Here is a 24,313-nt window from a genome sequence, read left to right on the forward strand (position 1 = left end):
ACGTCGCTTGATGTCGATTGAGTCTAAACGCTATATTCATGCGCATCATGGCTTAATAATTTTTATTATACATAACTTTTTTTAAATATATTTTTGTTAACTGAGTGTTCCTATCGTTGTCCACATTACATCATTGAGACAATATGAGATGGTAGAATGAGTTTTGATCTCTTCAATAGTTTTAAATATGGACTGCTTTTTATGAATATAACCAAATTCTCACTGGACAATATATTTTGACTAAATTTCTGATTATGTATGTAAGATGTTTTGTTATTGTACATTGAAAATGACCCGATCGGTGTCGAAACGATTGATTATTGTATATATATACGTTTATTAAAGATCTTATATTGTAGTTGGCTCGTTTGCCCTTGTTTTATTTATTGATTTATTCTAATTGAGCCATATTAACATTTAATTATATTTTATAATGATTCACACCGATACATTAGCTACAAGTAGTGTATTAATTACTGATTACTTCTAGGATTAAACAATTAGAATTAACGTTTCTATATCTAGAGATAAGAGTTAACGCCTTTAGAATTGGAAAATAGAAGAACTAATGCTTTTTGATTTAGGAATTGAATTTCGCACGTGGCGCTTAAACTAGAAACGGTAGGTCGGAATAGAAGGAGCCGACGATTTGAACGTGACTGTACTGCTCAACGCGCACTATTACTCTGAGGTCTCTCTTAGGTTTTTACCTATGGTCGTCTTCGAAGTCCCCTTCCACCAATCGTGCTGCTGTTGATGGGAAGAAGCGTCAGGTGCGTTCTAGAGATACCCGTGCATTCGGGTCTGCAAGCAAGTCTGTTTGAAAATGATTACTGGACAAAATGAAATTATTACGGACTTGACACTGTAAATTAGTTTTAGCTATTTTAAGTTTACCATTTTCTAATGAGAGCGTTGAAAGAATGTTCTCGATCATGAATATTGTAAAAGATAAATTAAGAAACAAAATGTCCATAAAAACCACAGAAACAATTTTACATTTAAGGGACAATCTTCCGGATGGATGTATAAATTTCGAACCTTCAAAAGAAATGATTCGAAATTTAATTCCGAAAATATGTACTCTTCGAATTTTGTTGAAAGCGTGTTGGAAGCATTTGCGGAATAATGAGATCTATGACTACGTTTACGCGGCTCAATTTACGCCGAAGTTATAACATCGATGTTATGAAATTGGCCAATCATAGCTATTTCTGTTGTTACATCCCAGGGTTCGACCGACGGATTGTAGGAGGTCCGAACAAACCTGAGATTATTAGCGGGTATGAAGTATACGGTTTCGCGTCTACGGAAATAAAGAGTATGTTCGATTTACTTTTAATTCACTAAAGTTGCGTGTTTGACACGGCGATGATGGTCGATTCCCCAGAGGTCCAGGGCGTATCTCCAGTTCTGTCCAAATAGTTGAGGAACCTTTCTAGAATTTCGGGGCAGTCGCGGCAACTCGCAAAATTATGTACGGAGGCCAACGATACGGAACATTCGCTGCAGGTCTCGAATCTCTCGGGGAAGCCTAAATGAATGTAATGCCGTAGTACCCCTAAGTAATCTCGTTTTTCAGGAACAGGCAAGGAAGAGTAACATTCGGGGCATTTAATCTCGCTATTTCCTGTGTGGCGAAAGAACAAGGAAGACACGCAACATGCGCTCCGTATCCATGCTGTGTATATACGGGCTGATTCCTAATAAGCGAATATCGATTGGTGGACGCGAGAGCGGATGAGACGGGCACATGCTACGCGGGGCGGAATTCGCGGTCGCGGTAACCGAGATGTAGTGAGGTGATGACTTACTTTACGATAAATATTGTCGGTGGCTGCGGCACGCGGATTGGCTAGCGAGTGGGCTCCCAGACCTTTCGTTGTCCTGGTTGAGGCGCCGGATTCGTCCTCGTAATACGTAACACTTGTGTGTGCAATAGTCTGAGTTCGTTAATTATCACTAGCACGAATTGGATGTATAGGAGCGATTAAAAAGGATTTTCGTCGAAAGAGTTCACTCGAATTCAGTTAATAAGAATTTATTAATTAGTTCACTCAAGACAATGTTAAACTTATGAGTTATACTTAAGAATAAAATATATATGTGTATATAAAAGGAAAAACTAAAGTTTAGTCTTAGGTTTAAAATTTCTTAAGTCTAGAATTTGAGTTAAATTTGTAATGAAGAAAATGGAAATAGGAAAAGTTCCGCGGGTTACACTTATTCGGATTTTCCTTCGCGCGCGATGTTCTAGACCAGCGGACAGTGACTGGTCGGTCGGAAGAAAAGGGAGCGTGTCTGCACTGCTCGACGCGCGCTACTACTCTACTCTTATTTTGTCCAAGAGCGTTCCTAAAACCCCTCCATTATCGCGTTGCTAGTTATTTGTGGTGGGAGAGACGCGTCAGGTGCGTTCTGGAGATGTTCGTGCATTCGGGTCTGCAAGTAGTCTGTTCGGAAAAATAATTACTGGACAAAAATGGAAATGTTACGGACGTGATACTGTGAAGAATGGAATGACTGCGATTGACCAGTTTCCTAACATCGATGTTATAACTTCGGTGTAAATTGATCCATATAAACGTAGTTCTATTATACGTGTAAATATAGACTGTGTTCCAAAATTTAATGACAGTGCTAAAAATATATAGTTTACATAATGGGCGAATTTTGGAGTGTTTCTGGTATAGCAACCAAAAGCAACCGCGGTTGAGGCTATTTTCGTTTTCAGAGATCAGAAGACAAAGATAGTCCCAACCGCGGTTGCTTTTGGTTGCTATACCAGAAGCACGCCAAAAATCGCCTAATGTAAACGAAGATTTTCAGCGTTGGCAGTGAATTTTGAAATACAGCCATAGTTGACTGAGTTTGGTGACCCTTACAGTATAAGATATAAGATATAATAGTTGTAATAAATGTTGTAATACATTACGTTCAATTTAAAATTAATTTTTTTCCCTTTTTTTTTAGTGCCGACAGTATTCATTGGACCTGAAACCTCACTTGAAGTTTTTGTTTATCTAGAGGGAAATGGCGTTGCTTGTGGGGAGTTTTGGCTGTGACCATCTGGCAACATACTAGTAAGACTTAATTAAGCATAGAGATACTATAACAGAGATTCGACAATGTGTTAACGATTTCTGATTGGCTCCCTTGGGGTATAACCGGAAGTGTGAGAGAGAAAGATATATATAGCCGACCTAACCTGTCACCTGTCGAAAGAAAACAGCGTGCCTAAATAATCAACATTGGACTAAACTGATTGAAAGCACATTAAGCATACAACGAAAAAAAAAAGAAAATAGCCTCGGTTGATCGATTATAAAGTAAAAATATATAAAAGTGTCAACACTTGTGCAAATTATAAGGTATATATATTTTATTTCAGGCTATGTGATTTATATAATGTGCCGTATTTCCAATGTAGCCTCAAAAATAATTTTTTTTCAAATAAAATAGGTGAATAAAAAATGCCTAATAGTTGCTGTGCCGGTTATTGTACTAATACAAATATAAAAGGATATCAGATGTGTCAATTTCCAAAAGATTTGGAAAGAAAAAGAATATGGATCCAGAATATGAATCGTACAGAATGGATTCCAACTCCAGATGCAAGATTATGTGATGTAAATTATAATTAAAAGCTTTTAATTTTTGCTGAAAGTTTTGTAAAAATATTATAATACTTAGAAAAAAATATTCAAAACCGTTTAAATATACTAAATCGAGAATGAGAAAAATATAATTGCACATTCAAAAAGTTATGAAAATTATATTTTCTGTGCAGGTCCATTTTGTCCCTCATATGTGGATGACGAGAAAAGATGGCTCACACAGATTAAAATCTGATGCAGTTCCAACAATATTCGGTGAGAATTTGCCAACATCTATAACAAGGCAGAACACAATGACCGAAGCTGCAGAGACTGATATGTTTGAAAATGCTGCAAATGAAATGGAAGAAGAAATGGAAATCAATGAAGAAGATATCACCGAAGAAGAAAAAAATGATGTATTAGGCATTCTGTCTAATAGAACAGAAACTTCAGATCCATGTGTTTTACAACGTTTGGAGAAATTGGAAATGCTTTGGAAAAAAAGTGAACGCTTAAGACTGCAAATGAAGAAAAAATTACAACAGGCGAAAAAAAAATCAAGAGGCTTCAAGCTGAAGTACGTTACAATAAAATAAGTTCAAATATAAATAAGATTTTCAATGAAGATCAATTATGCTTGTTGTCTGCAAAGTACAAAAAAATACCAAAATGGTGCAATAGTACGTTGATTAAAGCTTACAGATTAAAATTTGCATGTGGTACTGTGGGTTACGAGGAATTGTTAAAAGCAAATTTCCCTCTTCCTTCTCTTTGCACCTTGAGTAGGAAGTTAGAAAATCTTAAATTCGAATGTGGGATAATTAACGAAGTTTTTGAATTTATGAAAATTAAAATTTCTGGGTTCGAGAAAAAAATTGATAAAGATTGCACATTAGTGCTCGATGAGATGAGTATTTTCGCTGGTACTTTTTATGATGTATCAACAAACACGATCATTGGCAACATTACATTGCCAGATCATGATACAAGTATTATTGCTACCCATAGCCTCGTTTTTATATTAACCGAAATTGCTTCGAGATGGAAACAAGTGGTTGCATATTATTTTATTGGTAATAAAGTCAACGGTGAAAAATTAAAACCTATAGTTGAAGCGATTATAAAAAAAGCTGAGGAAATTGGTTTAATTGTTCATAATGTCATTTCGGATATGGGACCAAGCAATCAAGCAATGTGGAGAGCGTTTGGAATACAAGTTTCAAATGTTATAATTCAAAATAGTTGTAAGCATCCTTGCTCTAATGATAGGCTTTTGTACTTTTATTCGGACGTACCTCATGCTTTAAAAAATATTAAAACTGGCTTTATAAATAATGAAACAATAACCATTCCATATTATTTTGTTAATAAGTATGCATTACCTACAAACGTAGCTAATTGTAGTCATTTAAACGCTGTTCTTATTGCTGACGAAAACTGTGATATAAAGTTAGCTCCTAAGTTGCGATCTGAATATTTATCTGGAAAAAATCATTTTCAAAAAATGAAAGTTAATACTGCTACAACAGTATTCAGCGATCAAGTAGGGACAGCTCTTGAATTGTTAGCAAACTCAAACGATGCCATGATAACGACTGCTTGGTTTTTAAAATTTATTGCTCGATGGTTTCGAACAATGAGCGGAAGAAATTTGTATTTAGCTTTAGGATTGAGTTGCATGGAAAAATTTGAAGAAACAATTGCTTTTCTAAATGAAGTAATTAAACTTTTCAAAGGCTTAAAAGTAGAAAAGAATGGAAATTGGAAGCCTTTTCAAACAGCTGTGATATAATATCTACAACCACCATCCTTCAATTAACTTTTATTGCGTGACAGAGGTTTTAATTACTTTTTTACCTTCGCGTCTTTCGCAAGACTGCATCGAGAACTTATTTTCTGTAATAAGATTAAAAAACGTAATTCCGAATGCATTTCAATTTAAAAACAATTTAAAATTGATAAGTATTTCTCAGTTCATGAAGAGTATATCCAATAGTAATTACGAAACTGATGATAGAGAATTTTTTTCAGAATTTTTAGATATTTTAATCGAAAACAGCAAGTCTTTAAGCAAATTTGAACAAGTACAAGTATTTAATAGAATGCCAGAAAAAATTGTTTTCAGTAAATTAGAATTAAAAAAAATTTATTATGTTGCCGGATATTTAATGGCCAATATTATGAAAAATCAAATTGTATGCAATACTTGTATAAATGCAACAGGATCAATACAGTCAAATAATTATTATTACAGTGCCTTAACACGTCTCAGATGTAAAAACGTAAATGCTTTATTTTTTGTAAATCCTGTCACGTTTAACTTTTTTCTTCAAATGGCAAAAATATTTAAGACTTTTTATCCTCGTATTCGAGTACAAAAACATGTAAATCTGAAACAATTCTTTATAAAATCTTTATAAAATTATATAACCAAAGTACTTTTTCTCTACCTGCCTGCCATAATTTGAAAGAAAAAATTATTAAAAGGTTTATAGCATTTAAATTGAAAAATTGTTCGCGCGCGATAACTCCATGTAATAAAAATGCAATACGTGCAAGCAAAAGTATAGTAATGCATACACATATATAAAATAAAATTAATTAATTTCCTTATAAAAAAAAAGTTTAACATTCCTCTTTTTTATTCTTATTTCCTGTTATTCGTATGCTACTTTCACTTTCATTGCTTGCGTACTTTCTCTGATAAATATTTCTGATAAATCTATAATATTTAGATTTATGTCTCTAATGAATCTTTATTTTAGATCATACCATCGTCTGATATACATCCAACTATTAAAGAAATTGAATTTCATCCTTACACATAGGATATGAGACACAACTATAATTAAAATGACAAATTTTGGCCTCGGGCAATCAGATCAACACATTTTTTTCAATCAAATTATACAAAATTGCACAAAAGTAAATATAAACGACAAGAAATAAATAATAAACAATTGTTTTAACATAAAAATTATATTAAAAAATTAATGAGAAAAAACAAATTGTTCACATATTTTTTATGAATATTGCAACGTATTATTTTATATAATTTGCTTATATTTTTCTACGAGTCTAAATACAATACTTAAATTATATTTATAATAATACATAATGTATATATTTAGATATATAAAACATAACATGTGTATATAACATATAATAATATATAATTCCTTAATAATCTCAATTCATATTACCTAACCTTATATGGGAAAACTGATGAAATAGTTAGTAAGCCTTTTTTAAATATATTGTGTTTTAATATTCATTATTCACATTCCTAAATGAAAAACATCAATAACTTCAAATGAAATTATATATATCGTATTCTTGCATTTATTCAACAATCAAAATAAACCGCCATCAAAAACGTCATATCCGATATCCGGTTTTACTCCATAACGGCTCGTTGTCGAATCTCTTGTTATAGTATCTCTAGTAACTAAAATATTAACTAGAGTCTAGTTAAAAACAGATTGAGCCGTTGAGCTTGATTAGCAATTGAGCAATATTTGTGCGTGATTACGTATAATTTTTCTATTTTTCTTTCGTATATCTCGTACAAAGAAATTCTACAGCAGGTAAATATATATTTATACTTGTTTTATCGTTCGATCGTTTATGAATTTGGTAAATGTTAAGAAGACCCCGGTCCACTCAAATTTTGATAAAAATATACTCAATCGATGTGTGTATTTTCTTATGAAAATGAAGAATCTACAAGAAAAAAATGTCGCTCTGCCCCGCGAACCGAGATATTTTAAGTTAAAGTTGACGATTATGCAGGTTAGGAAATCTGTTCTAAAATACAAATTCATTGCTTCAAACAAATTATGAGTTCTAACCCATGTGAACAGTGGGGTGTGTGGACAGTTAGAGCTCAGGTTCGCACGCGCACGGGACAGCTACGCCGCCGCCCCAAACCCAAGTGCTGCTGTCCACATACCCCATTGTCTACATACACTGCTTTCCATTTGATGATATAAATCGACATAAGCATCGTTCTTTCCTTCTTGACATTCAGAGAGTGACAAAGATAGAATGACACTTGTGTCGACTTGTGTCGACTGTCTCCTAAAAGGAAAGCAGCCATGGTTTACAATTTCACAGTAGCTGTGACAGATTTTCTAACTTCAAGTCGTCAACTTTAACGCTTAATATCTCGGTTCGTGGGACAAGTCGACACTTTTTTCTGCCAGATTTGTTTATTTCGTGGAAAAACGCGTCGAATGAATGTATTTTTAAAATCTGAGTGGACCGGGGTCTTCTTAACATTTACCAATGAATTTTCTGGTATACCATACATATGTAGCGATAGCAAAGTTAATTTTACGATAACAATACTACATGGTTGTAGTACTGTTAATGAAAGTTTCAAAGTTTACTTATAAATTATTAGAAATATCTTATGTAATGTAAATATAAAATTGAAGAAGTGTATACATAGTGAAACAATCATGGAATGTAACGCAAATAAAGAAAACAAAATCAGCATGGATATGGTTGCAATGGAAGTACAACTTGAAAAATCAACTGCCGATGACAGCCTGGCTGTTAGTAGGAATAGTAATGTAGCACCAGTGATAATAGAAGAATTGGATGAAAGTGCTATTAATTCAATGGATATGGATTTGAATGAATTTGTCGAAGCAAAGGCATTACAGATAAGAGACGTAACAGATGTTATTCCAAATTCTACATTCTCTCTGTCATGTAATTTCAACAAGGATAACATGGACATAGAAGATCAAGATATGTTGTTAACTACCGACGAGGAAGATCAGCTAACAAAGCAGTTTTTAAATGGCGAATTAACGTTCAGTGAGTATTCGTCCAGAATGGATCAAGATACAGATTTAGAGATGATAGAAAATGATATCTCCAGGTATGGGTTATATATATATATACACACTGCCATCGAAAAGTTTCCGGATATGGAACTTAAAATTGCATAATATTCAGGTCACTGTAACTCGGTAAAAAATCATCACAGACAAAAAAATAAAACAGCATTTTAAAGCTTGAAACTTATACTTTAACATGCTTTTTATTTTTTTGTCTGCAATGATTTTTTACCGAGTTACAGTGACCTGAATATTATGCAATTTTAAGTTCCATGTCCGGAAACTTTTCGATGGCAGTGTATATATTATTTAATTATTTTGACAATCATGAAATTCACATTTGTGATGCTATTTTTAGAGCAACAATTGGATTTGATCATGTTACTGTACAAAAGATTGTGGAACAAAAGCAGCACAAAACAATTAATGTGCGTCAAAAAAAGAAAAGGCGCGTTTTACCACCAGTTTTGCAAGGACTTATGGGAGAGGCAAATTTAAGATTCGCAAAGGGAGAGGTAGATTTAGCAGCTAAAATATGCATGGAGATCATTAGGCAAGTTGTCTTAATGTATCACATTGACATACGTTTGATTAAAATTTTTACGTAACAATCTCCTTAACACTTACTAATTATTTCTTAGACAAGTACCAAGCGCTCCAGAACCGTTTCAGACGTTAGCTATGATATATGAAAATGATCAACCAGAAAAGTCGTTGCAATTTGCTTTAATTGCTGCGCATCTTAGTCCTAAAGATGCTGATCAGTGGGTAAGATTGGCTAACCTGTCATTGGAAAGCGGCGATATAAAGCAAGCGATAACATGTTACTCTAAAGCGATTCAAGCCAGTCCAAAGGACATAAGTTTATACGAAACACGAGCACAGCTTCAAGAACAAAATGGAGATAAAAAAGCATACTTGCGGGGGTATACAAAGCTGATTCATCAATTGGAAGCCGAGGATGGTGAATATATAATGAAATATGCAAAGATGTTAGCCAAACGTTATATGCAGGAAGATAACAATGAACAAGCATTAGAAGCAGTGGAGACTATCTTTGCCAAATGTCCTGATCTCATTACATTAGAAGAAGTTAATATCATGACTGAATTATTAATAGCACTAAAGCAATTTCAGAGATGTTTAGATATATTGGTAAAGTATACAAATATTCAGATACGATATAAGAAGAATGAGGAGAAAGAAGAAAGAACAGCAGTTAATGATACAAAATCCGACAAGGAAGAAGAGTGCAGTAATGCAAAAGGGAAAGCTACGTCTCCGACATCGAGAAGCCAAAAAAGTGACGAAATAGAGTCTTGCGATGTACCAGATAATGTGGTTGTTGACTTAAAGGCAAAATTTCTCATAATTCTCATCGAATTGGATTACATTTCGATAGCTGGAAAATTATTACCAAACTTTTACATGCGCGAAAATCCAGAGATTTCTGGAGATCTCTTTTTAGATGTAGCAGAAGCACTGATGGGCAAGAAAGAATTTCATCGCGCCATGATTTTGTTGGATCCGTTAGTTAAAAGCTCGAATTTTAGTTTGGCTGCAGTTTGGCTGAGACATGCGGAATGTTGGGTTGGTTGTAATGATGTGAATAAAGCTATAGAATCTTACGAAGCTGTTCGAAAGTTGTCACCACAGCATTTGGGCGCAAGATTAGCTTTAGCTAAACTTTATAAAAAGTCGGAACGTTATGATAAGGCGATACAAGTTCTCTACCAAGATCCCGAATCCGATACATTAGACTCTGACGTTCTGTATCAAAGAACGCTGCTACTTTTTAAAATTGAAAGATACGAGGAATACTTTTCCTCGGGAATGTTACTTTTCTCACGACATTGTGTTAATATAAGAAGAAAAGTTGAATTAAATGCATTGGCACGCGCAACGGGTGTTCGGCAACGGCTTGAGAGCCTACAACTTCGTCGTTTATCATGCGGAGAAAAGTTGGAAGATGAAAATGCGCCAACGTTCACCACTAACGCAAGACCAAGCGAAAAAAATGAATTTCTACTTTTCCTACAAATGTGTAAACTAGCGTATAAATTAAACAAGTATGGTTTCCTTCAAAGATTATGTTTCACTGCTCTGACATCAAAAAGATTTAAAAATAGAGACTCTCATATTATCTTTTTGTGTTTGGTTTCTTGCATACATAATAAGGATTCGTTCTACGGTTACAATATTGTCCGAGAATTCGTACGTGTCTGTCAAAGGTCCAATTCATGGAACTTGTTAAATATAATTATTCAAAGAGCAGAAGATTTGAGACACAACAGATTTATAATGCGATTACTTGGAAGAGACGTATTTTCATATTTACATATTATGCATGCAAACAACTGTCTTGTTTCGGGAACTTACAAATATGCTCTAAACGGTTATATGTCTCTTTTTAAAGTAGCACCTAGTGCATTGTTAGCATTGTTAATAGGCGTGACGCAATTACATATGGCATGTCAAAAGATGTCAGCTAAGAAGAATCAGCTAGTAATTCAAGGTATGTATTCTATATATATATATATATATATAGTTCAATAAGATAAGAATTGATTTTAAATCTCGCGCGTGCATGTGTCATAATTCAGTTTACATTTAAATAATAGTATAATATATACATGTAATAATTATATATATATATATTATATTATATTATATATACTGTAACACATATATCTTTTTTAAATCTTTTAATCTTCATTTTTATCTTTGTACATAGCACTAGCCTTCTTCAAAAAATACATGCAATTACGTGGTGAAGAAGGTCAACAAGAAACTTATTATAACATGGCACGGGCATTTCATCAAATCGGTTTATTACCATCTGCGATTCATTTCTATAAGTTGGTCCTGAAAGAAAATCCAGGAGATTTAGTTAAACAGCATGCGAATCTTTTGGATCTAAGAAAGGAAGCAGCGTTCAATTTGCATCTCATCTATCTACAATCCGAAAATCATCTTCTTGCTAGAATGTATCTTGAAAATTATATCACGGTATAAATTAAAACTGTGATATTTTATGGAATTTCTGCTTATACAGGATGTATCTGAAATAACGTACACTAATCATATAGTATCTGAAATAACGTACACTATTCCTAATAAAAAAACTGAGTCGAAAAGTCCTCTACCATTTTGCGATTTTCGCAATAGTTAACAAAATATTAATTACTAAAAATCGCTGAATATTGGTTTTCAATAATTTTTTACTCAAATACTATCAACTTTACAGAAAAACTGGTAGAGATAAAAATTGTTTATTTTCTTTTCATAAAGTTATCCGAATTTTTTCAAAATTTTTTAATACCGATTTTCTCATGTTGGTAAATATAAGAAAATGCAATACTAAAAAGTTAATAAAAAATTTTGAAAAAATTCTTATAGTTTTATGAGAAGAAAATAAATGATTTTTGTCTGTTGCAGTTCGAGAGCTTTCCAAAACGCTATAATAAAATATTTTTTCATGAAGTACTTTTCAAGTTATAAGTCTTAAATGTATAGTTTCGCCGGCAATAACATTACCCAAAGTGTCCGATCGACGGCTAAAACCTTTTGAATATTGTTCAAGATCACGACCTGGATAACATTTGTCAAGATCAAGGTCATTGAAGACTTCCTCTAATTTTCAGTTTTGCACTAAAAATTCATTTCTACGTAAAATTGAAAATAAGAAGTACAATCTCCAATGGCCTTGATCTTGACAAATGTTAACCAGGACATGATCCTGAACAACATTCAAGATGTTTTAGCCATCGGTCGGATACCTTGAGTAATGCTAATGCGAGTGGTACTGTAACATGCAAACCTTATAACTCGAAAAGTGCTTCATGAAAAAATTGGAAAACTCTCGAAGTGTGTTACAAGAATATGCAATAAAAAATTAGGGGTTCCATTTAAAAAATTTATGTTGACCCTGACATGACCTTGATAGTTCTCCCTATCCAGAATCCATTATTTCCACCTTCTTTCCCCTAAGAAAACCTACAACTTTCATATAAAACTTTTTCTTGTATCTCTTTTAGTTTCTGAGATATTCGCCTGGAGCGATTAAAATGCCCCACCCTGTGTATGTATATAGATGTGCGTGCGCGCGTGCGTGCTACAATCTTTTCTTTCGACAAGTGCAACCGGAACTCTTGTTTCTGAAACAGTCTCACTTTTTTATACATTTTAAAAAATCTAGGACTCTTAAATTTAAATAACTATAAATAAATATGTAATGTATTATAAGCAGAGGCACAACGATGTATGCAATGTGTTACGGACACAATGACATATTTTATGTATTAATATATGTACAGCGACTTGCATGTATTGAATGGCATATTAAGATGACATCTATAATTATTGAATTTGACTCTTATTTGCCCTTTATAGTTTTTTATACATCTTTGCTATCGCTACATGTATTATATAATAAATAATAACAAAATATATTATTTTTTCAAGATGATGAACTAAGTCATTCGATCTCTTACCATATTAAGGCATACCATATTAAAATAGCAAAAATATAAATTTTCTTTAGAGTAATGGCTATTGCTTTAGAGGCTAAAATTGAATTTAAACAATTATGCGATACATTGGAAGACGTTGCCAAGACACATGATGTAAAAAAGAAAGAACAAATTTTGCAAACATTTATCGATAAGTGTCGAAATGTTGGCGATAAACTGAAAATAGAATATTCTGAATCGGTACGTACATAGAGTACATTAGAGTAAAGCGGAACTTTTTCGTCCATTTCTCATGATGGTGTTTATATTTCTGAACAGCATATACTGAACATTTAAAGGTATCATACTTGTGCTCTCAAGAAGCAATCATGATTGTATAAAGTAGTTAGCACGTTAAAGTTATATAAGCACGTTACTGCAAATAGATGTTTGCCATAAATTTTATATTACTTTAAGAAATGAAACTGACCAAATAGCCCCGCTCTACACTCTATACATTATTGTATGTGTTGAATAGAAATATTGCGTCTAGTTTGATGTAGATGTAAAAGTGATTAAATTTATTTGTGAGAAACTTTTGAGAAAATTATCGAAAGTTGTCCAATAAACACGTTTTCGTTTTCAAAAAATAAAAGAATTGTTAAAATCTCTTCGAATCTAACGATATAACGCTGTAAGGAGAGAGGGGGGGAGAGAGTGAGAGAGACGTGAGGTGTGTATTTTGTCATCATTGGGCCGCGTCCATTGATCACAATGGCAGTTGTCATTAAGGATGTTAATAACCTTATTAGCGTTAGTGTTATATAAGCATTAACAAAGGGATTATCGTGAGATATTTTCTCCTTTTTTTCTCTCAATACAACTCTAAACAAAAAAATTGCAACACATTCTCTAAAAAGTGATTTGGATAAAAGTATCCTGCAAATTTATTCCATAAAATAACATATTTCATGACAATAATAGTACGACGTTGCTATTATATCCCGGCTCTAATTATGATTCGATTTAATTTTGTCTTAGGATGTATCACTCTATCCTATCTTAAGATTGATACTACCCGACCTTGAACGACAGCGTGGACCGCATAATTTAAAGCAAGTTTCGTTGGCAAATCTTTACGCTCACGTATACGGTTTCGCAAAAAATAGCGACAGTTATAAAAAGTTAGCAAATTATCGGTCAGTATAATATAATCTCCCAATTGTAACCGTTATATGCTATAATCGATAAGACATACTTTTCTACATATACAGGGTGTTTGGAAAGTAATGAAAAATCTTTCGCATAGGGGCAGAATGGACTAAACTGAGAAGAAAAATCCTTTACTATTTTACAATTTTCGCAATAGTTAACAAGATATTAATTACTAAAAATCGTCAGAAATTGGTCTTCAATAAATTTTTATTCAAATACTATTAACTTCACAGAAAAACTGTAAGAGACAAAAATTGTTTATTTTTCCTTCTCATGAAATTCTGAAAATTTTTTCAGAATTTTTTAATGTTTTTAGAGTTTTTAAAAACCGTATTTTCTCATGTTGGTAAAAATAAGGAAATGCAGTACTAAAAAGTTGATAAAAAATTCTGAAAAAATTCTTAGAGCTTTATGAGAAGAAAATAACAATTTTTGTCTTTTTCAGTTTTTCTGTAAAGTTGATATTTGAGTAAAAAATTATTGAAGACCAATTTGCGATAATTTTTAGTAATTAATATCTTGTTAACTATTGCGAAAATTGTAAAATGATAGAGGACTTTTCTTCTCAGTTTAGTCCATTCTGCCTTTATGCGAAAGATTTTTCATTACTTTCCAAACACCCTGTGTATATATATATATATAGATATATATGTATATATCTTATCTTGTATAGAAATATATATATACATATACAAGATTTTTACATCAACAAATGTACATATACAGCAGCTAACTAGGTAACACGTACGTTTCCTTAAAGAAATTTTCTCAAAAGTGCAACAATCTTATTTTAGAGATTTACCCTCGTCGGGTAAATTTATAGGAAATGATTTCGCTGATCGAGCTTACTGCGTATTGAATAAAAAATTACCTCGAATCAGTACTGGATTCACGATCGCGCGGATTAATGAGTTCCTTGATAGTATCTCCGAGAGAAACACGAATGTAACGAGGCAGCAAAAAGTTGAAACGTTTCGAGTACTTTTTCGACAAATTACAGGATTTGAGATGAAGTGGATGACGCGTATCATTCTTAAAGATTTACGACTTGGTATAGGAACGCAAAGAATACTGCACAGTTCGTATAACTTAATTGCCTAATAACAGAATTTATATTGTATTATACAAGTATGTATAATGTGTCTCACACGACGCATTGGAAGACTAATCGCAGTCCATTTCTTTCAAGTCTATCATCCCGACGCGAATGATAAATCTCTTGTGACAAATGATCTGCGCGAGATTTGTAACCAGTTACATAATCCTAAGATCAAATTAAAAAAATGCGGCATACAAATATTTTCACATTTTAAGCCGATGCTCTTAGAGAGGTGCAATATCGAAAATATCAGTGAGTTATTTCGGGATAATGACTTGTACTATGTTCAAACTAAATACGACGGCGAGAGATCGCAACTCCACATGAAGAATGGAAAATTTAAATACTTGACACGTAGAGGATACGACATTACAAACAAGTATGGATACGGAGAAACTGGATCTTCGGGTATGACAACGAATACTCCAAGTTGAATAAAATGAAAAAACGGTAAACAGAAGAGGAGCCACACGCAAGATGTTCGTAGCGAATGTCATATATTTAAAAGTATTACGTTAACAATATAAATACATTGTTACGTTAACAATATAGGTTGTGTTCCAATAGCTGTGTCGAAAATTTTCTTTTTAATTACAAGGTTGGTAGCGCTGTAACTAACATAGCTGTGTTCCGTAAGAGATCAGCTGACACCGTAGTTTGCATTTACTTTATCCTATATTCGATCAAAGCAGATTTTAATATTAAATACATAATTCTTTGTAAATTTATAACGTTCTGATTCTACATATTGCATGACCAAATATAGGATTTCTTTATTTAATTAAATTTATTCTCATCAGTCCAATATTCGCTTCACATTGCTTAAATATCATATTTCAATAAATATGTATAATAATAAATAATCAACTATATATTATAAAAGTAAAAATTAACCTCTTTCCTGGACAAGCCGATAAAGCAAATGCAAACTACAGCGTCAACTGATCTCTTACGGAACACATCTATGTTAGTTACAGCGCTACCAACCTTGTAACTAAAAAGAAAATTTTCGACACAGCTATCGGAACATAACTATAATTATGTTGTTAACGTAATAATTTTAAATACACGACATTCGCTACGAATATCTTGCATGTGGTTGCATGCTCCTACTTTTATTTACTTGTTTATATTAATTTATTAAGCCACTTTATAAAAATTTGTTATTGTAAAATGTAGAAACTTACTCGTAATTTGCTTGCGAATCGTTATTAATATAGATAGATCGTATTCGATATTAAAAATCGGCTGTATGCGTCGCCTGTATGTATGTACATACACCATTTATACATTTATTTCATTTTGAAAACTGTAATATAATTAAATTATAATATTTCCGATAGGTTTTTTAACCGCGGTATTTACGCGGTGTTTGAATCCGAATTGTCATTCTTTTATATTGGATGGAGAATTAATGGCTTGGCATAAAGAGAAAAAAATATTTAGTACAAAAGGTATGAATCTCGACGTCAAAAATTTATCGGCGAGCAGTCATCATCAGCCGTGTTTCGTTGCGTTTGATGTGATTCTGCATAATGACATCTTGCTCGTTGATACACCTTATAAAGATAGATTAAAGCTTCTCAACAATATATTCACCGAAGAAGAAGGTTCTCTAATTGTATGTCAATCTACTTTAATTTCAAACAGGTAGAATATTACGAACAAAATGTTACAATAAGATAAGCCGCCAATGTTATAATAAGATTATCGTTTGGAAATTGAATGTGTCTATCAGATGTAAAATTATTTTCTCATATGAAATTATTTTTTTAAAAGTAATAATTATTGCGTACAAAAGCAATAAGTGATTAATTATTGCGACTTTTGCCATAAGGGAAGAATTGCTAAAGGAATTCAATACATGCCTCCGTAATAACGAGGAAGGACTTGTTATAAAGAAATGTAATATGAAATATAAACCAAATATTCGAGATGGCAACGGTTGTTATAAAATTAAAGCAGAGGTAAAGTTTTCTTTTAATATTATTTTACATCATTATTTTAAATAGTTTTTGTTAAAAATTTAATTTATCGCAGAGAGAGAGAGAGAGAGAATGTGCGTATTTAAAAAATAAAACATTGAAAAAATAACACATTTATGATACATTGGACGGTCTCAAAGTTACTTATATTTAGAACCGTCTTAAGTACAGTCTTAAGATGTCGTGAATCAATCAGAGGGTGGTATTCATAGTTTGTTCTTATTTTAAGATCGTCTTAAGAAATAATGTCTTAAGATGCTAATATGGCTCTGATTGACAGAATTCATGATATCTTAAAACTGCAGTACCTAACTTAAATATAAGATTCGACTCTGTGAACACTGCCCACAGAGGCATAGTATTAGTATCGTAAGATATTACTTAATGATATTACTTTATCTTTAATCAATACGTAACAATAATGTGCACAAAATCCAAAAGCAACAAAATCAAAATATATATATTTTTATAGTATTCTGACAATTTAGTACAAGATATAGACCTCATCATACTTGGCGGTTATTATGGAGAGGGCAAATATATAGGAATAATTAAAAGCTTTATGATGGGTGTTGCCGCACCAGCGAACAAAGGAGAAAATCCATCCCAATTTTTCTCCATCGTATCTGTAAGCACTGGAATAGGAGATGAAACGTTACGTCATCTTCAAACAAAACTTGCGCCATATTGGATCAAGGAACGTCCTGAAAATATTATGGGTCCCAAGGTAAACATTAATTATTATGTATTATTTTAAATGTATATTATAGGGAAATATATTTTTTTTTCTCGATTTTTTTATTACTTTTATATCTACAGATCTCGATTTAAATTTATATATTTCTCTCTCGTCATAACAAATTTATATGTTTATTCGATCATCAAGAGTATTCATGTATAATACTCTGTACGCACTATGATAATGTTTTATACGCATTTCATGCACATCTGTAGGTATTATATTCTTTATAGGGAAATCAGCCAGATATGTGGATTCATCCAGAACATTCTATAATTTTAACGATACGAGCGACTGAGATGATACGTAGTAATAAATATCCAATTGGATACGGTTTACGATTTCCTAGAGTTATGAATGTAAGGATGGATAAGCCCTGGTACAGTCCATGTACTACTCTCGAACTTCTATCGTTGGCCAAAGTATGTGAATGCCACTAACGAACGATAAATTACATTACGAAAGTAGAGTTCATGCCCTTGCGACTCACTTACAATTTACAATAATCCAATTATAGGATGGAGGAATAATTCAAAAGTTAACCAAGCAGGAAGCTACTCTGCATGATATCGATCAAGTACCAGTCTCTAAATTACAAAAGATAGCGAGTCGAAGTAAATCGATTGAACATAACATGTGTGATAAGCGCGTAGTACCACTCACGCGACTATTAGATGGGAAAGAAATTTGCGTAATTAATGGTACCGATGAATTATCAAAAGAGCAAATCGAAGAAATACTGCAGCAACATAGCGCAAAAATTGTTCAGAATCCAATTAATACGACTTTTTGCGTGATAGTAGGTAATAATAGAACGGTAAGAAATATTTTTTTTTGTGCTGCGCGCTATCGCAACTCAAGCTTAAATCTAATAATCATCGAACTCAAGGACAAATTACAAAGTGCAAACTACTTTTTCAGATACGAGGGAAAGAAGTAGTAAACAGTGGAAAATACGATGTTGTAACTTTGGATTGGGTTAAACGCATCAATACAAACATCAATCGATCAGACTGGACCTCATTAATTGATTTTTTACCATGGGAACTATTGTGCAGTCGAAACATTACTAGACACCAAGTTAGAGAAAACTATGATGAATATTACGATAGCTTTGTTGTTGATGCAGATGAGGAGAGTTTAAAGCGTTCATTCGGCAAGATTGCGAAACCGATTATTTTTGAGGTACTTGAGTAAAAATTTATTACTATAAATATAGTTACATGTGTATTATCGCAATAATCTTACCGCAATAATTTCACAAATTATCTAGCTTACGGGCAATCCGTTTACCAGTGAACAAGAAAAAGAAATGGACAAAGAATTGTTCGGGAGTACATCGCCTTATTCATTATTTAGAGATATAATTGGATTCTTTGAAAATCAATCGTGTAATGCTAAATTTAAATTCCGTTTCATGTCAGGTACAATTAAAGACAATATCGATAGTTCCGTTACGCATGTCTTTGTAGAAGATAACGAGAAGAATGTTATTATGAGAAACATGAAAGCTTATGAGCAAATATCTACAAAAATCGTTAAATGTACATGGATCGAGGAATGTTTCCGAAATGGCCGAATATGTGAAATTACAGATTACCTAACCAGTAAACGAGAATAAATTGAAATGAATAAAAATGAATTCATTTCGACATTTCCGAATTCGCGCTTCTGATTTTTCGAATCCATTTGAATTCATAAATACATCTGATTTCAACATAATGACATGATAATCATAGTTCAAAATGATGAAAATACGCATTTTTGTTTCAATAAAAAAAGTTACGACGAAACATATAATATAAGCCCTGAATTTATATATCCGAGTACAGTATCGAATAGGAATATTCCTGTTTCGATCGAAATGAATATAAAAATGTACTGTTCTATTTATAAAGAAAGAATTATAAATTTTTTTCCTGAACAGAAATGAATTTATATCCTCAGATATCGATTCATTTCAATCCAGCTCCGAGCAATCCAGCTTCTAAAGCGCGAATTCGGATAAATTAAAATGAATTGCAATTTTTAATTCATTTCAATGCATTCTCGTTTACTAAGCAACTATTAAAGCTATATTTACATATATTGCGCTAAGATGTGTAAAAACAAATATATACTAAAAGTTTTCATAACTATGAGAAATGTTACATATGTATTTTCGACGGAAGAACTTGCGATATATATTCACGAGATCATTTTAACTCACATTTTCGTGAAGCAATGAGAAACTAGGTACTAGGCGGAGTGACAGTCGGACAGTTCGCTCATTTAACATCTTCTCATTTCGAAATATTTCTTCTCGGCTCTCGGGCCGCTACCCTTGCCCATCTCGTTTTATTTCATCGGAATGCGCGCAAAATACGAAAGAGACGCAGCTGCGACGTTACCTCTTACAAAGCCTGCCATTCAGAGAGATCTCACATATAGATTAACATCAAGAGATTGCAGAAAAACTCGAGGTACATACGTCGAAAAATTATAAACGAAATAAAGATTATATTTCCATTATTAATATTTCATGTAATTTTCAACCGAGCGCTTTACTGTCTTCAGCTTCCTGGTTTTTTTTTTATAAATCCATTATTTATAATCAATCATTTCTGAATAAAAGATAACTTTTGATTGGAATAAGAGAGAAATTAATATAGGACAAAAAGAGAAGGATGTTTTGTATATGATGCTGATGTAAAATGAATGATGTAAAACGAATAATCTCATAGCAATAAAGATAACCAATTAATCAATTGTATATAAGAAAGAAAAGAAAAAAAGGGACAGGAAGGAGGAAAAATAAATATTTTATATTTCGTCATTTGACGATATTAACAAACATCTTAATTCGTGCGATTGAAAATATATTAAATATATCATTACGCGCGCACACACGCACACACCGCATGATCAAGCGGCCATCTCGTTAGCAACGAGGTGTCTCGTGTCTACGAGGTCAGTATAAATAATATACGAATATGACTGACGTTCTGCCCGCGCAGGATCTACTTATAGACTCTTCACCTACAGATGGGACACGTATTAATCGAGTTTCGGATTTTCGGAGCGTGCGACTGGGCGTGTTACTCTCCTACAATATGTCGAACTTATTCATAGAATTTCTCATAGCTAACTCGCTAGTTGCCAATTATACATAGATAGAGATGCTCGTAAGAGGTATTGTTGCCGTCTACTATGCATACCTAATAGCACAATCACGTAATGACAATGAGCATAATAGTTTGATGCAGATCAGACAATCTAAACACCACAAATTGTCGACACATAATATCGACACATAACTTGATAGATTACTAATTGAAATATATACTGCGGAATTCCTTTAATCGACTATAATAATAATTTTTACTCGAAAGGGACAAGACAGAGTTTACATTGTCAATAAAAAATATAATTATCTTTTACGTAATTTCAATGAGTCCGCGTGTAATTGACATGTTTTCCCTCTTATACAATTAATTCAGTCAATTGCAGAAAATGTGTAAACCGCGCGCGCCGCGCGTCCTTGTCAATTTTAAATAATTTTTATATTTTGTTTTCATATTTCGATTCTCTTTACGAATTATATCTTTATTGTTTGATATATTAGTGACGATTGAGTGAATTGTAAGGAAATAATTCCAATAGTAAGAAAAAAGCTCCATTCTAAATAAGAGATCTTATCTTTAAAAAATAGTACATCTTGAGCAAAGAGCTATCACATTATCGTTCCTCTTTCTTAACAAGAATTTCTTCTGGTGCAACAGCGACTTTTCGGACAAGACTTCTTACGCTTGATAAAATCATTTGAAATCATATCGTCGTTCCACGTTCTAGAGAATTATAAAAAATTTATTCGATTCACGTAAATTAATTTATATATAATTACGTAAATTAATTAATTAATTAATATTTTACATGTTATACATGTACACTTATGAAATTAAGAATATTTTATCTTAAAATATTATAAACAATATCTGCAAATCAAAATGCGAATTAATAGAAGAAAACTTACAATTGCATTGCCTTGTTGCATCCACATAAATAACGTTTATCTTGCATCCTGCATTGAGTGAAAAGATACAAATAACAGCATTATTTTTTTTTTAACAACGATACGATTTGATCTTATGCGTTTCTTTTTTCGTATCTATTAAAATTTGTAAGATTTTCAAAAGAAAAAGACTAAAAAACAGGTAGTATGAAAGAGAAAATCTTTATAAAAAAGCAGATATGTGCGTGTGTTTAAAATAAATATACTTGTTCGAATGATATATTTAATAGGACTTTTACTCTTCTAATTATCCATGTTTCATTTTTAGTTAAATTATGGACACATAGGAAGTATGAAAACACTTTTTTAAATCGAGCAAATGTCTCTAGCTAAGACATCATATCCACTTACCCCTTTATGCATTTGCATCTACTTGGCCGTCTAATAATATTGAAAATTTATAGTACTGTTTGTGTTATGTCAATTTTAATAATTTCATTATTACGGTATCGCCGGTCATACGAAGCGTAATCCTTTTATCATCTAATTCTATATGATCAAATACATATCATATATATACAATCTCGAGAGACATGCTTGTCGACGCGCTTATATTTCTTCCATTTATTATTACTTTTTAGATATTATTCCGTGTGAAAGAAAGAAAAAAAATTATATGATGAAATAAAAGCTTTAGGAAGACGCGCGTGTATGACCAGCGTAACTCACTTTTCACTTTTCTCCTTCTGCAGTAATTCTCTCATTCTAGTGTTGCACACGCAGCATTTCTTACTGTCGGATAAAGAAAAGGATTACTTCTGATATCATTATTCATCATTTTTGTTTGGTTCGGTCTATACGTTGAAGATGCTCACTTTTCTTTCAAGAAACTGATGTAGAGAAATAATATTCCGGTAAATCCGATAATAAACTTTCCTAGATACCAAGTGAGATTGGTCGTGCAATTCGGCATTGCGAGTATTATACACTCGGCTCGGGATCCGAGTCAACACTTTAATTTGCTTAATAATATAATTCGCTCAATATTTAAATAATATTGTTATTCCTTTTACTTTCTCACAATTTAAAATCCACGAAACGTGATATATTACAAATATATAAAACAAATGATAAATTCGCCTTTCAACGCGTGTCAAAAATTACAAAAATTGATGATACTGCATTTGCATATATTATTATATATAATAGCATCATATTCTTTTGATAATATATCAACAGTATATGTATATAAAAATAAATTTGATACAAAGGTTATATATGGGCATTGTGCCTCTTCATCTTTTAAACGTTTTAATCGACAATGAGAAACAGATAGAGCTTCATATATAAAATTAATTTATACAATTAACGCAATCTTAACCCTCCCCCCCGTCATTTTTTATGACCCTCTGGTCATCCGCGTTTTACATTTCTATTAAACTTAAAGGATCCCTGGTGGAAAAATTTCGTTGAAATTATTCCATGTTTTGGAATATTTCAACAAAATTTCAGTTTAATTTCAGCGATTTTTAGCTGAAAAATTCATTTTCAGCAAAATTTCAGAGAAATTTCAACTTAATTTTAGCGATTTTTTAGTATGTTAGCTGAAAAATTCACTTTCAGTGAAATTTTAGCAAATTTTTAACAATTTCGCTGAAATTTTCCAAAACGTGGAATAATTCAGCGAAATTTTTTCACTAGGAACTATTATACATCATAATCTTAAACCAAGATATGTGGTTTTCAACTACAATTTTACTTATACAATAAGTTTCAACCTTTTAGTATACGATTAAAAAGTGAAATGGCATTTTAATGATTAGTGAAACTATCATGGATATATCCCACCTAAAATCTTAATAAAAATACACTTATTCGACGCGTTTTCACTCAAAATGAAAGAATTTGGCAAAAAAAAAAATGCGGCGGTCGGCCTCATAAACCGAGCGTTTTAGTCGGTTTAGTCTAAAATATCAAACTTCAACGCTTAATAAGCGTTGAAGTTTGATGTTTTAGAAGTTAACCCCTTGAGTGTTAGGCAAGAAAAAAGCTTGTGTGCCAAGAATGCTATCAATGACATAAACTTATAAATATAAAAACATTAAAGTATGCGTTATAAGTTTAATTGCTGCACTGCAAAAGTGATTTATTGGCGTTATGAAATATGTAGATTTTTCCGTCATGAAGCATTTTTGGCCAGTTTTATTTTAGCGGATTATTGAGTCATTGGGTGCATTCAGTACTACAATCGCTTATTGAGCGCTCAGTGAGCGCTTACATCTTATTGGCATATTCCGTTAGAACTAAAAATGTAGACCAAACAGTGACAAGCGTTCACTGAGCGCTCAGTGAGCGGTTGTAGCACCGAATGCACCCATTGGCTG

General features: G+C 32.4%; 4 protein-coding genes across 8 annotated transcripts; 3 read left to right on the top strand and 1 right to left on the bottom strand.

Annotated features, from left to right (window-relative positions):
* Positions 1–3,134: 3,134 nt before the first annotated feature.
* Positions 3,135–6,480, top strand: LOC108728245 (THAP domain-containing protein 5). Of its 3 annotated transcripts, none has more exons than XM_018456714.1 (4): positions 3,135–3,371; positions 3,463–3,629; positions 3,791–4,176; positions 6,365–6,480. In XM_018456714.1, exons 2-4 carry the CDS (start codon positions 3,474–3,476, stop codon positions 6,432–6,434), a joined length of 612 nt encoding a protein of 203 aa, XP_018312216.1. In that variant the 5' UTR covers positions 3,135–3,371; positions 3,463–3,473; the 3' UTR covers positions 6,435–6,480. The 3 variants fall into 3 exon arrangements, with proteins under 3 accessions (XP_018312216.1, XP_018312217.1, XP_018312218.1); XM_018456715.1 differs by having other exon boundaries at positions 3,137–3,371; positions 3,485–3,629; XM_018456716.1 differs by having other exon boundaries at positions 3,137–3,371; positions 3,523–3,629.
* Positions 6,481–7,091: 611 nt separating this feature from the next.
* DNAlig4 (DNA ligase 4) lies at positions 7,092–20,599 on the top strand. Of its 2 annotated transcripts, none has more exons than XM_018456718.1 (12): positions 7,092–7,186; positions 12,914–13,161; positions 13,942–14,099; positions 14,910–15,193; positions 15,305–15,622; positions 16,558–16,864; positions 17,052–17,181; positions 17,672–17,926; positions 18,172–18,360; positions 18,456–18,755; positions 18,860–19,123; positions 19,212–20,599. In XM_018456718.1, the coding sequence occupies exons 2-12, from the start codon at positions 12,997–12,999 to the stop codon at positions 19,557–19,559; spliced, it is 2,718 nt and encodes a 905-aa protein (XP_018312220.1). In that variant the 5' UTR covers positions 7,092–7,186; positions 12,914–12,996; the 3' UTR covers positions 19,560–20,599. The 2 variants fall into 2 exon arrangements, with proteins under 2 accessions (XP_018312220.1, XP_018312221.1); XM_018456719.1 differs by having other exon boundaries at positions 7,176–7,186; positions 12,993–13,161.
* LOC108728247 (general transcription factor 3C polypeptide 3) lies at positions 8,063–11,471 on the top strand. Its single transcript, XM_018456717.1, has 4 exons — positions 8,063–8,490; positions 8,808–9,002; positions 9,091–10,964; positions 11,184–11,471. Exons 1-4 carry the CDS (start codon positions 8,063–8,065, stop codon positions 11,462–11,464), a joined length of 2,778 nt encoding a protein of 925 aa, XP_018312219.1. The 3' UTR covers positions 11,465–11,471.
* On the bottom strand, positions 17,825–23,030 carry LOC108728249 (uncharacterized). 2 transcript variants are annotated; one of them, XM_018456720.1, is made up of 6 exons: positions 22,805–23,030; positions 22,659–22,721; positions 22,341–22,370; positions 21,951–21,998; positions 21,633–21,765; positions 17,826–17,903 (listed from the first exon to the last, which is right to left on the bottom strand). In XM_018456720.1, the coding sequence occupies exons 1-5, from the start codon at positions 22,900–22,902 to the stop codon at positions 21,672–21,674; spliced, it is 333 nt and encodes a 110-aa protein (XP_018312222.1). In that variant the 5' UTR covers positions 22,903–23,030; the 3' UTR covers positions 17,826–17,903; positions 21,633–21,671. The 2 variants fall into 2 exon arrangements, with proteins under 2 accessions (XP_018312223.1, XP_018312222.1); XM_018456721.1 differs by lacking the exon at positions 21,633–21,765 and having other exon boundaries at positions 17,825–17,903.
* Positions 23,031–24,313: the final 1,283 nt, after the last annotated feature.

The sequence above is a fragment of the Mycetomoellerius zeteki genome, unplaced genomic scaffold (assembly GCF_001594055.1).
Source record: "Mycetomoellerius zeteki isolate Tzet28-1 unplaced genomic scaffold, Tzet1.0 scaffold593, whole genome shotgun sequence".
NCBI lineage: Eukaryota > Metazoa > Arthropoda > Insecta > Hymenoptera > Formicidae > Mycetomoellerius > Mycetomoellerius zeteki.

What these genes read in the sequence shown, in the direction of transcription:
- DNAlig4 (XM_018456718.1), top strand. Translation starts at nt 12,997, where the DNA reads ATGGCTATTGCTTTAGAGGCTAAAATTGAATTTAAACAATTATGCGAT. An exon ending in AAAAAGTTAGCAAATTATCG is followed by an intron (nt 14,100 to 14,909) that starts GTCAGTATAATA and finishes ATCTTATTTTAG; the next exon opens with AGATTTACCCTCGTCGGGTA. An exon ending in TCTACTTTAATTTCAAACAG is followed by an intron (nt 16,865 to 17,051) that starts GTAGAATATTAC and finishes TTTTGCCATAAG; the next exon opens with GGAAGAATTGCTAAAGGAAT.
- LOC108728247 (XM_018456717.1), top strand. Translation starts at nt 8,063, where the DNA reads ATGGAATGTAACGCAAATAAAGAAAACAAAATCAGCATGGATATGGTT. An exon ending in ATAGAAAATGATATCTCCAG is followed by an intron (nt 8,491 to 8,807) that starts GTATGGGTTATA and finishes TGCTATTTTTAG; the next exon opens with AGCAACAATTGGATTTGATC. An exon ending in ATATGCATGGAGATCATTAG is followed by an intron (nt 9,003 to 9,090) that starts GCAAGTTGTCTT and finishes ATTATTTCTTAG; the next exon opens with ACAAGTACCAAGCGCTCCAG.
- LOC108728245 (XM_018456714.1), top strand. Translation starts at nt 3,474, where the DNA reads ATGCCTAATAGTTGCTGTGCCGGTTATTGTACTAATACAAATATAAAA. An exon ending in CAGATGCAAGATTATGTGAT is followed by an intron (nt 3,630 to 3,790) that starts GTAAATTATAAT and finishes TTTTCTGTGCAG; the next exon opens with GTCCATTTTGTCCCTCATAT. An exon ending in TCAAGAGGCTTCAAGCTGAA is followed by an intron (nt 4,177 to 6,364) that starts GTACGTTACAAT and finishes TCTTTATTTTAG; the next exon opens with ATCATACCATCGTCTGATAT.
- LOC108728249 (XM_018456720.1), bottom strand. Translation starts at nt 22,902, where the DNA reads ATGCCGAATTGCACGACCAATCTCACTTGGTATCTAGGAAAGTTTATT. An exon ending in ATCAGTTTCTTGAAAGAAAA is followed by an intron (nt 22,722 to 22,804) that starts GTGAGCATCTTC and finishes TTTATCCGACAG; the next exon opens with TAAGAAATGCTGCGTGTGCA. An exon ending in TGCAACAAGGCAATGCAATT is followed by an intron (nt 21,766 to 21,950) that starts GTAAGTTTTCTT and finishes ATAATTCTCTAG; the next exon opens with AACGTGGAACGACGATATGA.